Here is a 15,648-nt window from a genome sequence, read left to right as displayed (position 1 = left end):
ATATTTTCATTCTACATGGATAAAGATTTCGATCTTGATTTAGCATTAACGGTGATTGGAATTTCAGGCGGAGACATGGTAGAGCCACCATCGTGGTGTTCAATGCCTTCCGATGATCGCGATGAGAGTAGTCAAGTTCAATTATTGCCTATGGTTAATTGTGAAAATGGGCTTTGTACAGTATGTATGGAAGGTTTTCAAAGAGGTCATGTTGATGATCATGGCAAAAAAGTCCCTTGTGGTCATGTTTTTCATGTAAATTGTCTAACCAAATGGCTTTCCATTTGTAATTCTTGCCCTCTTTACGGTCATAAAATCATTGGAAACAGTCTCTCTACCTTCACGAGATAGGAGTAAGGTTGAGTATTGCATTACCCTTTAGGAGGTGATGAGATGCTAGAAGAGCGGGAGAGATGAGAAACACAGAATTGTCTTAACACATAATTCGTGTAGCCTATACATAGTAAGAATTTGATAACGCTTAATTATTTAGGGAAACTTTAGCCACATTTTTCAGCAGGGCGCGCCAGCCTAACTTTCAAATATTACCATATGTAGGATGTAGCCAGTGGCGGACCAGATTTTTTGGGTTGTGGGTGCTTTGAAAAAAAACTTTATTAAACAATGTAGCTGCTGGGATTCAATCCCAAGATGTGAGACATGAAAGTTATGCCTAGGGCCAAAGCACCCAGCCATGATTTTGTTCTTTGGTGCTTTTTTATATATTTTACCATTTTTTCGCTGTTTTTTATATAATTATACCTCTTTTACGTCGAGTTTAGTGGGTGCTCGAGCACCCCAAAAATGCACGTGTAGCCAATGTATCAACTGTCTGCAACTGACTGGATTTGATATAAAATATAAATACAGTGACTGTATGAACTAATGTATGCAACTGTATGCAACTAATGTATTAATTTGTATCAATGAATACAATTTGTATTTTATAGAATTGTACAGTTGTATCAAACACAAATGCAAAATAAGAGAGGCTCACCAACTGCGAACTTCGAACAAACAATCTACTGCGTAGCGAGGCCCCAGGATTGTGCCTCAGATCCTGAAATATAGAGGGTCAATATAGTTGTACTGGTACGCAGAGCAATCCCAAATAATGTACTTTATACAATATAAGTGAGAGCAATTTATAAAACAGTTTACATACGATATAAGAAAACACATGGGCATACTTAAAAGACTTTGAAAATTTCCTTTGAAATCACGGCTCACTCTTTATCTTACTTCTGAGCTAGGTGGTACACTCTACAATTCCACGGGCTATATGGAATCCACCCTTAACTCGGCGGCCAAGCCCCCCAACCCAAGTTTGTCGCAAGGGCTGGAGTCTCTATCTCTAATACGCCAAAGGGAACTAGGCCAGCGTATGGTCCCTCTTGGGGACATAACAAACCCGTATTTGCAAAACACAATTTTCGGTAATGAGCCCTTACACTCAAATGCCTTCTTCGGGTAACCACTAAGACTTGCATTCTTTGAAATCAAAATCTGAAAATCTTACTCTGTTATGGCATTCATCTGATTGGTATCGTCATACCAAGACTTGAAAGTCATATCTCTAAGCCATACATTATCATGTTACAGTTCTTTCATTCAAAACATTGCTAAGACCACCAAGTCATTCAAACAGTTCAAGAGGATGTGCATATCGAAATTCATGAAAACTTGTGCAAAGATTCTCTCTTGCAATTCACAAACATGTCGTGGTCAAGTATCTTGTAACAAACCATGCAACTCTCTAAAATCATCACCTCTCATTTATATAAACAAGAAAACACCCTCTCTTCACTTCATAACCAAAATCAAGTCTTAAATAATAGTAAAGACATTGATATCATGCTTCTCAATATGCAAATTGAATATTTCATAACCTATGAAAACAAGATGCTTTATAACAAGAGAGGGTTATATATGTTCATGCTCTCAATTCAATCATTCAAACTCAAACGCATGTATACTTATATACGAGTACGAATCAAATTTAGGGGAAAGCCTCAAGACCAAAATATTATATCATTGAAAGAGTTCACACTGCATGCTTTTTAATAAAATTCAAGAACCCTTCGTAAATATATGATTTCTCAACATTCAAAATATATTTAAAATGATTTTACCATGCCCATGTAGTTTAGGAAAAACCCACGTACCTTAGATTACTTGGTTCGAAGAATAGAATTCGAATCTTGACTCGTCTCTTGGAAATCTTGAACTTAAAGATGGATTCTTGATCTTTTGGGAGGGAACTTGATGAATTTGGGCATATTATGCCTTAAAGACGTTTTAATCTTCCGTTTTCACTACTTGGGACCATGGAAAAAAGACGAGACTGCCCCTCAGTTTTTTAAAAAATTACTGCAGAATCTCCTTTTTGGAGCTCACTGCGACGTAGTGACATGCTCATTGCCATACCCACCGCGACGCAGTGCAATCGTGGTGAGTTATTGAAACTCGACCACTGTCGATTTGAATTTCACTGAGACGCGACAGAGGCCCCATCGCTATAGTCACCACGACGCGGTGCAATCGTGGTGACCTTCTATTTTCAAATTTTAAACATTCCTCAAATCTCATCTGAAAAGTTTGAAACTCCCCCAAGACATCCCTTTTACATCCTTAAACATGAATCAACTCAAAAATCTACATCTCGGGATCGAAAAGGTCTATTTAGAAATCATTAATGTTTAGGAGCTTAAAATATGACTAAGTTCGCATTCTATTGAGTGTGGTATCAAGTCGGAAATGCTACGGGACGTAACATTCTGTAATCCATTTTCTTCTAAAAGAATGTCATAGAAATTAAGGCGGAGAGAATATAAAAGGAAAAAGAGAAACAATGAAAACCAAACACGTAACCCATTAGATTGGCTTTTAGTAGAATCAAGAATTAATAAAGTGTTATCTGATTTATAAGCTTAGATGACTTGGTCAATTTGTATCATCACTTGTCAAATTGTAATTGTCTAAACATGTTCACCAAATTTCAACTCATTCGTTGACTTATTGTACCAAATGTTATTACCCCAATAATATTCTAGTCTAAGTAAATAATTATTGTTCCACTTGTGACCCCAACCATGTACTATTTTCATTCTACATGGATAAAGATTTCGATCTTGATTTAGCGTTAACGGTGATCGGAATTTCAGGCGGTGACACGACTGAGCCACCGGGGTGTTCTACGCGTTACGATGATCTCGATGAGAGTAGTCAAGTTCAAGTATTGCCTATGGTTAATTGTGAAAATGGCCTTTGTATTGTATGTATGGAAGGTTTTCAAAGAGGTCATTTGATGATCATCATGGCCTAAAAGTCCCTTGTGGTCATGTTTTTCATGCAAATTGTCTTACCAAATGGCTCTCCATTTGTAATTCTTGCCCTCTTTGCCGTTTTAAAGTCCTTGGAAACAATATTTCTACCTTCACGAGGTAGGACTTAGGAGTACACTAGGTACTTGTTGTTATTAATTTGTTGTTTAATAGTCTCCACCACTTGACACGGAGCAATAGAATTTAAATTTGATCGGCCAGACTTACAGTGTTTTTAACATTAAATTTATTTTATTTCAGAAATAACGGATTCATATATATATATATTTCATGAGTCTCATTTTATTATCAATTGTTTTTACAAATTGTTCAAAAGGGCTTTTTATTTGTATTTTATTAATTTTATTTTTTCCTATTATTTTATGTTTTGTAGTTAATACATATAGATTTTTACATTTTGCTGTAAATATTTTACTTCCTGGGGTTAGTTCTATTCCTGATTTTTTTAATATAATACTAATGATTTATCTATATTTTTATCTGTTAATACTACTGAATAATTTGCACTTATTATAAATTTAAATTTTTGATATATTAAATTTTCATTTATGGCAGTTATTATATTTTTTTCTATAGGTTTTATAATTCTATAATCTGCTAAATATAATTCTATTGGTGTATCTATTCCTTCTCTAAAACACGCTTTTATTAATATCTCTGTTGTGTACATATTTTATTAGATTTTACTTTTTATATCGTTTATTTCTTTATAAATTATTCTTATGAATCCAATTATGAACATAAGATGAGTTGATCCAGTTACGGGATGGTATTTTTAGCTAGAACTTTTGTACAGAAATCCTGTGCTTCTTCCGATTGGCTAGAGTTTGATCAACAATATGCACAAGCTCTTGTATTTTTCTGAAAGTATCCAGCAGCCATGCACTTCACAATAGAAGAATTTATTTTAAACAGGGGAGGGAACTCCAAGCAACATACCATGTCTTGGACAAAGTACTCATTTGTGCAACATCTTTAGCAAGGAGTAAGCCCATAAAGTGATGCAAAATTGGCTCCGTTTCATCAACTCTTTTCTCTTCCATTCGAGTTGATGCAACTTACCAGAGCCGATTTTACAACACATTTTGTGTTTACTCCTTGTTAATGATGCTGCAAAAATGAGTACTTTGTCCAAGACATAGTATATTACTGAGAATTTCCTCTCCTAGTTGAATTTTGGTGACAAATTCTTCTATCCCGAAGTAGATGACTGCCAAATACTTTCAGAAAAATTACTAGAATTAGTGAATTTTATTGATCAATCTCTATCCAATCAGTAGAGGCATAAAGTTTCTATATAAAAGCTATGGATATGTTTACAAATCTGTCATCGTATCAGCCCCTTATGTTCATAATTTGATTGAGACCCTCATCACAAGTAAATCAAGGAGTTGATTTTAAAATTATATAGACCTGTTGATAGTTTCAACATCCTGTCCGGAGAAATTTTTGTTGTGATGGACTATAATTATTCTAATAGGAGTCAGTAATTATCCTACTAATGGATTAATCAGTAGTTGAATCCTAGGTAACTTCCCCAAACAGATTTAGGATTTAATTTATTGAATTATTATTAAACCAGTAAATAAATTAATTATGTGAGCCATAGAAATTTACATTCTCCCACTTGGCACACACAATGTTAATTTTATGATTTAATGTGTACGTCAATCATGTGCACAATTAACGTTAAATCCAACATCATTTGTCATCATTAAATAAATCAAGTAAAATGAGTCATGGCGTTTGTACCTCACTTTATTTGACATAATTCCTTCCATGTACTACAATATTAGTCTATTACCTAACATAACCTTTCAAATACATAATGGGTCCAACGGTAATACTTAGAATCCTTTATCTAAGTCAAAATCTGTCATCATCATTCACAATATTATGTATACAAGAGAAAACAGGTAACAACAGAAACATATATAAGTTGAACTCAAAGTGTCAATTACATAAACATAATAAAGTCTTTACATGAAATTATTCATTGCTATCAATAAGACCCATCCTTTCAACACATTCAACAAATATTTTGGACGGTAATCCTTTCATCAAAGGATCAACAATCATAATCTTAGTGCTAATATGTTCAATTGACACTTTATGTTCCTGGACTTCTTTTTTAACCGAAAAGTATTTCAATTCCATATGCTTAGCACCTTTCGAATATGTATTATTTTTAGAGAAGAAAACTGTTGCGGTATTATTACAATAAATTTTCAGCGGCCTGACAATATTGTTGACTAGTCCAAGTACTGAAATAAAATTCTGTAGCCAGTTAGTCTGGACTGTGGCCTCAAAATATGCCACAAACTCAGCTTCCATAGTGGATGCAGCTATAACAGACTGCTTCTCACTCTTCCAGGATATTTCTCTTCCAGCTAACAAAAACAAATATCCAAATGTGGATTGTCTTGTATCCACACAACCAGCATAATCTGAATCTGAATATCCAACAACATCTAGATGATCAGATCTTCGATAAGTGAGCATATGATCTTTCGTTCCTTGTAAGTATCGCAACACTTTCTTTGCAGCCTTCCAGTGATCCATTCCAGGATTACTTTGATATCGACCCAGCATTCCAACATCAAAACTGATGTCCGGTCTTGTACATGTTTGGACATATATAAGACTCCTAACTATTGATGCATAAGGAATATCTATCATTTGCTTTCGTTCCAAGTCATTCTTTAGGCATTGATTGAGACTAAACTTATCTCCTTTCTGAATTGGAACGAGACTTGATGAGCATTTTTCCATTCTAAATCTCTCTAATAATTTATTAATATAGGTTTTCTGAGACAATCTCAACAATCCTTGTGATCTATCTCGAAATATTTCTATTCCAATCACATAGGATGCCTCACCCATATCTTTCATTTCAAAGTTATTAGAGAGATATTTTTTGGTATCATGCAACAAACCAAGATCATTAGTAGCTAACAAGATGTCATCAACATACAAGACTAACATAATAAACTTACTCCCACTGACCTTCTGATATATACACCGATCAACAGTGTTTTCTTTAAATCCAAAGGGGACAATCATTTCATTAAACTTAAGATACCATTGTCGGGAATCTTGCTTAAGTCTGTATATTGACTTCTTAAGTTTACACACCATGTGTTCCTTTCCTTTAATAGAAAACCCCTCAGGTTGATTCATATAAAATTCTTCCTCCAAATTTCCATTCAGAAAGACAGTTTTCACATCCATTTGATGTAGCTCTAAGTCATAATAAGTTACCAAAGCCATTATAATTCTGAGTGAATCTTTTATGGAGACAAGTGAAAATGTCTTTTTATAGTCAATGCCATCCTTTTGAGTGAAACCTTTGGCAACAAGTCAGACCTTGTGACGTTCGATGTTGCAAGTTAAGTCCTGTTTGGTCTTAAAAACCCATTTACACCCAACTCTTTTGCAACCTTCGGGTAATTCAACAAGGTCCCAAACTTCATTCTGTTTCATAGATTTTAACTTATCTTTCATAGAATTTATCCATTTATCAGAATTGTTGCTTTCAATGGCTTGTGAAAATGAAACTGGATCATCATCAATTCCCAAGTCAGTTTCTGACTCATGTAGATATACCAAATAATCATCAGAAATAGTAGATCTTCTTTGTCATTGAGATCTTCTTGATACTACTTCTTGTGGTTCATCTACTACAGGTTCATCAATTATGGCTTCGTTAGAAACATTAATTTGTTGTTCTTGTTGATTATTTTGTTGTGCAACAACTTCAGGAACAACAAATTTAAAAGAAGTACAGGGTAGAGGAATTCACACCCTAGCTTCTTTAATTTCCACATTATGTGGTTCTTCACTCCCGCTAACTTCGTCATTTTCAATAAACCTAGCATTTTCAGTTTCAACTATTCTCGTACTATGATTAGGATAATAAAATCTATATCCCTTTGATTTTTTTGAATAACCAATGAAGAAATCACTGATTGTTCTTGAATTCAGTTTCTTTTCTTGTGGATTGTAGACTCTAACTTCTGTCGGATAATCCTAAACATGCAGGTGCCTCAAACTAGATTTCCTACCAGTCCACAATTCAAAAAGTGTCTTTGGAACTGCTTTACTAGGAACCCTATTTAGCAAGTAAACGGTAGTCCTTAAAGCATACATCTATAAAGAAAGAGGTAAAAATGAATTACTTAACATACTCCTAACCATATCCATTAATGTACGATTACGCCTTTCCGTCATTCCATTTTGTTGTGGTGTGCCAGGCATTATGTATTGAGCACATATGCCACACTTATTGAGGAATTTAGCAAATGGACCTGGGTGTTGTCCACTTTCATCATATCTTTCATAATATTCACCACCTCTGTCAGACCTGATTATTTTTAACTTTCTATCTAGTTGTCTTTCAACCTCAGTAATAAATACCTCTAAGGCATTAATCATCTGAGGATTTTCATGCAACAAACATATATATCCATAACGTGAAAAGTCATCAATAAAAGAATTGCATGTGAATTGAGAACTTTGACATGACTACCTTGTACTGTACTACTGAAATGGTTGACAAAGATGAGTTCCTTTCATGTGTTTACATGAGGTTTGAGAAAGAGTTTCTATGAATTGAATTATTGAAATGGTGGTCCCAAAACTTGTGTTTTGAAAACAGAGATTTACGACAGACTAATAATGGCTCAGAGATGTGTCTTGCAAGTAAATGGTATGACGATACCATATGTATTTATGTCATAACAGAGTATGTTTTCAGAGTATGTTTTTAGAGTATGTTTTCAGAGCATGTTTGCAGAGTATGTTTTCAGAGCATGTTTTCAGAGTATGTTTTCAGAGACTGCATGTTTTGATAGAGTTTTAAAAAGGGGCTTAAAGAGGGTTAGGTGGTTACCCGAAGAAGGCGCGAGTTCAAGCAACTCTTAGCCTGAAACATTATTTGTTGATACAGGTAGATTATTATTGTATGCTGGTGACGGCCGTGTGGCGTAGTAGATTCAGAGACTCCGACCCTTGTGGAACACTTAGGTTGGGGGCTTCGCTGCTGAGTTAATAGCAGTTTCCATATAGCCCATGAAATTTTTCACTGTTGGAGGGTATACCACCTAGCGCAAAAGTAACACAGATTTCTCAGAGTTGAGATGATTTTTACATTCTTTAAAATGCCCATGTGAATTCTTACTATATTATATACTTATGAACTATTCTAAATTTCTCTCATATATGTTGATTTATAAATGATTGTTTTGGATATGCTCTGCGTACCAGTACATCTGTATTGATTCCCTTACCTCTCAGGTTTTGAGACTCAATCTAGGGGTCTAGATAAGCAGTAGATAATTCAGACAGCTGATCAGATTGTGCAGTGGAGAGCCTTCTCTATTCTAGAAGGCCTGTCTTTTCAGATTATATCACTTATTTCAGTTTTGGTCTACTAGAGGCCTTGTCCCAGTTTCAGAAAGCTGTCAGATTTTCATGTAGTAGAGATTTTACAGACTGAGTCAGATGTTATTTATATGTAGTTGATTTACAGTTTCCATACTTAATGTTGAATTCAGAGTTGACCATGTTTCCGTAGCATATTATGTTTCTGTATCTTCTTTTATTATATGAATGTTGTGCATGATTACTAGATTGAGAAGGGTGTTCCGGGCCTTCATGGTTCGGGATGTCTGTCAATGCCAGGCCCTAGTTCGGGTCATGACATTAAAAATATCAGGAGGTGCTAGATTATTGTAAATCAAGTGTCTCCATTCCACTTTTTGAAACCGTCCCCTCATTTGCATGTATACTTGTTTGGTAGAGAACTTTGCAGTTTCTAAGACATCTCTTAATTGATATCCAGCCAACTCAAAGTATTTGTACGCTTTGAAGATCTTCGTAACAACCCAAGAAGCTTGAGTAGATTATGCCCTCAACACTGATTCCAGCTTCCCGTAGTAGATGTGCACCCATTGAATCCATATTTTGTCCTTATGACGCAAATTCCATAACATTTTACATGTTGCAGCCCTACTCCAACACAATATATCCAAGAAGTTCATTCCTCCGGCTATTTTAGGCTTGCATAACGTAGTCCATGCCACAAGTGCTTTATGTGCTGAGTCTACTCCACTTGTCCATAAGAACTTCCTACACTCTGCTTCTATACTCTTGATCACCTTCTTAGGGAGTATGAAAATCTGAGCCCAGAAGACTTGCACTAAGAAGAGTACACTCTTTATGAGTTGAACTCTTCCTGCATATGAAAGAAATTTTAAAGTCCAGGTATGGATTCTTTGAAAAGTTTTCTCAATTAGGGACTGACACTGAGCAATTGAAATTTTTTTCGTGCTTTGAAGGAGCCCGAGATACCTGATAGGGAGAACACCTGTAGTAAACCCCAACATCTATAATATTTCTTGTTGGAAAGTAATAGAGACTCCCCATGTACACAGAGCATTTATCTTTGTTAGCCACCGATTTGGCTAAAGAACGGCCCGTTTGTGCCGTTTTGCCCGTTTAACCACCCAAATGGTCTTGCCAACTCTCACACACACCCTACTCAGCCAGACGGGGCTGCCGATTGATTTATGGCCTAAAAATTCACTGAGCCTTGGGCCTACCCCGAGTTGTTGGCTAACAACTATTGATTTGGCTTAAAAATAGCTCGTTCATGCCGTTTCACCCGTTTGACCATTCAAATAGCCACGCCGATACACACTCACCCCCTTCTCATCCAGTCTGAGGCTCGCCAATCAATTTTTAGCCCAAAAGTATGGCGAGCCTCCGGCCCACCCCAGAATCGTGGGCTAACACCTATTGATTTGGATAAAAAATAACCCATTTGCGCCGTTTTGCCAGTTTGACCACCCAAATAGCCCAGTCGTTCTGCACTTACCCTCTCCTCAGCCAACCGGGGGGTCGTCATTCGATTTTTGGATGAAAACTCTGCCTGGCCCCTGACCCACCCCCAAAACTGTGGGCTAACACTCACCAATTTGCCCTAAAAATGGTCTGTTGGCGTTGTTTCACCTATTTGTCCACCTAAATGGCCCCGTTGATCTACACTCACCCCTCCTCAGCCAGCCAAGGGGCCGCCGATCGAATTTTGGCCCAAAACTCCACGGGCACCAAGCCTGCCCTAGGGGATAACGTCCATCTATTTTGCTCGAAAATAGCCCGTTCATGTTGTTTCACCCATTTGATCATCCAAATAGCTGTGCCGACCCACATTCATTGCCTCCTCAGCCAACTAGGGGTCGCCGATTGATTTTTAGCCCAGAACTCCACCGAGTCCACCCCCAAAACTGTGGGTTAAAACCTACTTATTTGGCCCCAAAACGGTTTGGTCGCGCCGCTTCTCCTGTTTGACCACTCAAATGGCCCCGCTGATACGAATCAAATGGTCGCCTTAGCTTTCGATGACATCACTTGAAGTCAGTACATGGGGAGATTGGTGTTTTTTATTGCTAGTTTAAGGGTCTTATCGTTTAATACACGGTTTGTTTCTTCTTTCTTGGTAACTTCTTATGTCATCTTATCTATCCCTTGATGTTATTGCATTTATGTGTTTGTGTCTTATCTTCTTATTCTCAGATTCAATCTGTTGCTGCCTGTGCTTGTTTTGTATATAATTCTTGGTTTTCTCTTATTTTTCTTGGTTGGTTTGTGTTTAGTATCGTTTCCCTTATCATTTGGTATCAGAGAAAGGGTTGATTTCGTTCCTACGGAATCAATCTTAGGCTTGCTAACTCGAAAATCACAAAAAAAGGTGTTGAAAAAACGAAAATCCAAAAAGAAATATTTTGTCTCATTTTTGGTGTCTAGGCCGAAATTTGTTTCTTAGATTTAAGAGATTTTTATGTGTTTTGGTTTTTCTAGTGTTAGCCCCTTCTTCACTAACACTAAAAAAGTCAAGATCCGAATTTTGAACCATTTCCGAGTTGTTTTTGAACTTTGATGGTTGCTGTTTTTTTAGGATTGATGGCTTGAAAGTGTGTTGTTCACGTTTTTTGTTGAGGATGTGGGTTTGAAATGTGTTGTTGACGTTTTTAGTCTATTACCTAACATAACCTTTTAAATACATAATGGATCCGACGATAATACTTAGAATCCTTTATCTCAGAACCTGTCATCATCATTCACAATATTATGTCTATAAGAGAAAACAGGTAACAACAGAAACATATATAAGTCTCAAAGTGTCAATTACATCAACATAATAAAGTCTTTACATGAAATTATTCATTGCTATCAATAAGACCCATCCTTTCAAAATGTTCAACAAATGTTTTGGGCAGTAATCCTTTCGTCAAAGCATCAGCAATCATAAGCTTAGTGCTAATATGTTCAATTGACACTTTATATTTCTGGACTGCTTCTTTAATCGAAAAGTATTTCAATTCCATATGCTTAGCACCTTTCGAATACTTATCATTTTTAGAGAAGAAAACTGTTGCGGTATTATCACAAAAAAATTTCAGCAACCTGGCAATATTGTCAACTAGTCCAAGTCCTGAAATAAAATTCCGCAGCCAATTAGTCTGGACAGTGGCCTCAAAACATGCCACAAACTCAGCTTCCATAGTGGATGCAGCTATAACAGACTGCTTCTCACTCTTCCAGGATATTGCTCCTCCAGCTAACAAAAACAAATATCCAAATGTGGATTTTCTTATATCCACACAATCAGCATAATCTGAATTTGAATATCCAACAACATCTAGATGGTCAGATCTTCGATAAGTTAGCATATGATCTTTCGTTCCTTGTAAGTATCGCAACACTTTCTTTGCAGTCTTCCAGTGATCCATTCTAGGATTACTTTGATATCGACCCAGCATTCCAACATCAAAACTAATGTCCGGTCTTGTACATGTTTGGACATACATAAGACTCCTAACTATTGATGCATAAGGAATATCTATCATTTGTTTTCATTCCAAGTCATTCTTTGGGAATTGATTGAGACTAAACTTATCTCCTTTCTAAATTGGAACGGGACTTGATGAGATTTTTCCATTCTAAATCTCTCTAATACTTTATTAATATAGGTTTTCTGAGACAATCCCAACAATCCTTGTGATCTATCTCGAAATATTTCTATTTCAATAACATAGGATGCCTCACCCATATCTTTCATTTCAAAGTTATTAGAGAGATATTTCTTGGTATCATGCAACAAACCAAGATCATTAGTAGCTAACAAGATGTCATCAACATACAAGACAAACATAATAAACTTACTCCCACTGACCTTCAGATATATACACCGATTAACAGTGTTTTCTTTAAATTCAAAGGTGACAATCATTTCATTAAACTTAAGATACCATTGTCGGGAAGCTTGCTTAAGTCCGTATATTGACTTCTTAAGTTTACACACCATGTGTTCCTTTTCTTTAATAGAAAATCCCTCAAGTTGATTCATATAAACTTCTTCCTCCAAATTTCCATTCAGGAAGACAGTTTTCACATCCATTTGATGTAGCTCTAAGTCATAATGAGTTACCAAAGCCATTATAATTCTGAGTGAATCTTTTCTAGAGACAAGTGAAAATGTCTCTTTATAGTCAATGCCATCCTTTTGAGTGAAACCTTTGGCAACAAGTCTGGCCTTGTGACGTTCGATGTTTCAAGTTAAGTCGTGTTTGATCTTGAAGACCCATTTACACCCAACTCTTTTGCAACTTTTGGATAATTCAACAAGGTCCCAAACTTCATTCTGTTTCATAGATTTTAACTCATCTTTCATAGAATTTATCCATTTATCAGAATTGTTGCTTTCAATGGCTTGTGAAAATAAAACTGGATCATCATCAATTCCCAAGTTAGTTTCTGACTCATGTAGATATACCAAATAATTATTAGAATGAGCAGATCTTCTTTGTCTTTGAGATCTTCTTGATAATACTTCTTGTGGTTCATCTACTACAGGTTCATCAATTATGACTTTGTTAGGAACATTAATTTATTGTTCTTGTTGATTATTTTGTTGTGCAACAACTTCAGGAACAACAAATTTAAAAGAAGTACAGGGTAGAGGAATTCACACCCTAACTTCTTTAATTTCCACATTACATGATTCTTGACTCCCGCTAACTTCGCCATCCTCAATGAACCTAGCATTTCCAGTTTCAACTATTCTTGTACTATGATTAGGATAATAAAATCTATATCCCTTTGATTTTTTTGGATAGCCAATGAAGAAACCACTGATTATTCTTGAATTCAGTTTCTTCTTGTGGATTGTAGACTCTAACTTCTGTCAGATAATCCCAAATATGCAGGTGCCTCAAACTAGGTTTCCTACATGTCCATAATTCAAAAGGTGTCTTTGGAACTGCTTTACTAGGAACCCTATTTAGCAAGTAAATGGTAGTCCTTAAAGCATACATCCATAAAGAAGGAGGTAAAGATGAATTACTTAACATACTCCTAACCATATTCATTAATGTACGATTACGCCTTTCCGCCACACCATTTTGTTGTGGCGTGCCAGGCATTATGTATTGAGCACATATGTCATACATTTTGAGGAATTTAGCAAATGGACCTGGGTGTTGTCCACTTTCATCATATCTTCCATAATATTCACCACATCTTTCAACCTCAGTAATAAATACCTCTAAGGCATTAATCGTTTGAGATTTTTCATGAAACAAACATATATATCCATAACATGAAAAGTCATTAATAAAAGTGATAAAATATTTTTCTTTATTGAAAGATGTGATATCAAAAGAACCACATATATCAGTGTGTATAATTTCAAGAAGCCGTGTGCTTCTTGTGGCTCATTTCTATGTGTGTCTTGTTTGTTTTTCTTTAATACAATCTACACAAATGTTAAGGTCAGTAAAATCTAAATCTGGAAGAATTTCATTCTTAGATAATCTTTCCAGTCTTTCTTTAGATATGTGACCTAAACGTTTATGCCACAAGTAAGCAGATTGTTCATTCACCAAACGTTGTTTGGTTCTAACATTATGATGCAGAGTTAAGAGTGTTTCGGCAAACAGATTATCAAGATTCAGTTTGTATAAATTATCACAAAGAGTACCAGTACCAATGAGATAATTATGTTTAAACAAACTAAAACATCCACTATCAAAATTAAAAGAATATCCAATCTTATCCAACTTAGACAAAGAAACTAAATTTCTCAAAAGAGAAGGAACATAATGAGTTTCAACTAAATCTAAGTGATGTCCAGTATCAAGAATCAGACAATAAGTCCCGACAGCTTCAACTAGAGCTTTCACTCTATTCCCCATGTAAACAAATCTTTCATTTTTCTTTATGGTTTGGATTGTAAGGAATCCCTGAATAGTATAAAAGATAAACAGTACAACCAGAGTCAATCCACTAAGTATTATAAGGAAATTCAGTTAAATTTGATTCGATACATGTAAAAGCACAAGGCTTACCTTTCTTCTCAAATCATGCCTTACGTTTCAGGCAATCTTTCTGAAAGTGTCCAGATTTTTCATAGAAATGACACTTCGTATTCTTGTTTTCTTTCTTACGTACTTGAGATGAGGACTCATTAACATTAAATTGCTTCTATTGTCCCTTAACATGCTTCTTTCCTTTCTTTTCATCCCCTTGATGATTTACAAAGTTAATGGAGTGGGTTCCTTGATTCTTCAGTCTCGTTTCCTGTTGAACCAACATACCATGCAATTCATGCACATTCCATTTGTCTTTCATGGTGTTGTAGTTCATTTGGAAAGGACCATACTCAGACGGTAATGAGTTGATGATGAACTGCACAAGGAAATATTGTTCCACTTCTATTCCTAATGACTTAAGTCTTGCTGCTATGTTTGTCATTTCAATGACATGCTCATGTATAGTACGTGAACCATCAAACTTCATGGTGGTCAAAGTACCCATTAGTGTCCCAGCAAGAGACTTATCAGCAGTTTGGAAAGACTCTTCCACAAGTTTCAAAAGTTCTTTTGCACTTTCAGTTTTGGGAAGAGTAGTCTTAATGTTGCCCGCAATATTCATTCGCATGAACATTAAGCCTAATTTGTTAGACCTATCCCAATGCTTATAATAGGACTTTTCTTCATCACTACTAGCTTCAGTGATAACAGTTGGTTTCTCATAGTAAAGTGCAACATCAAGATCTAAAACCCCAAGATAGAATTTGATCTATTCGCACCAATCTGAAAAGTTAAGTCCATTAAAAGTCGTAACAGAGGCAGAGTGCGAATGAAGGGCAAGTGCTGCAAGTAAAACATGCTCATTTGTTAATACTTTGAGTTACCAGTTTTAAACACATTATCAAATTCAGAAATGACTTATTTTCTTAAAT

At 35.7% G+C, this 15,648-nt stretch overlaps 2 protein-coding genes across 2 annotated transcripts; both read right to left on the bottom strand.

The window, feature by feature from the left end:
* Window positions 1-4,123: 4,123 nt before the first annotated feature.
* Window positions 4,124-6,116, bottom strand: LOC124894627 (secreted RxLR effector protein 161-like). The gene is made up of 2 exons (XM_047405225.1): window positions 5,668-6,116; window positions 4,124-4,229 (listed from the first exon to the last, which is right to left on the bottom strand). Exons 1-2 carry the CDS (start codon window positions 6,114-6,116, stop codon window positions 4,124-4,126), a joined length of 555 nt encoding a protein of 184 aa, XP_047261181.1.
* An 8,772-nt stretch (window positions 6,117-14,888) lies between these two features.
* On the bottom strand, window positions 14,889-15,485 carry LOC124894629 (the record flags this gene model as incomplete). The annotated part of the gene is made up of 1 exon (XM_047405227.1): window positions 14,889-15,485. A coding segment is annotated over one exon (597 nt), but the record flags the coding sequence as incomplete, so codon positions are not given.
* Window positions 15,486-15,648: the final 163 nt, after the last annotated feature.

The sequence above is a fragment of the Capsicum annuum genome, unplaced genomic scaffold, assembly GCF_002878395.1.
Source record: "Capsicum annuum cultivar UCD-10X-F1 unplaced genomic scaffold, UCD10Xv1.1 ctg76270, whole genome shotgun sequence".
NCBI lineage: Eukaryota > Viridiplantae > Streptophyta > Magnoliopsida > Solanales > Solanaceae > Capsicum > Capsicum annuum.
The sequence above is the reverse complement of the archived record's forward strand: the minus strand, read 5'-3'. Positions and strand labels throughout refer to the sequence as shown.

Excerpts from the sequence above, each read along its gene's own strand:
- LOC124894627 (XM_047405225.1), bottom strand. The coding sequence starts at position 6,116 with ATGGAAAAATGCTCATCAAGTCTCGTTCCAATTCAGAAAGGAGATAAG. Across the intron at positions 4,230-5,667 it reads GCATCCACTATGGAAGCTGA|TGCATGGCTGCTGGATACTT; the intron begins GTTTGTGGCATA and ends TCTATTGTGAAG.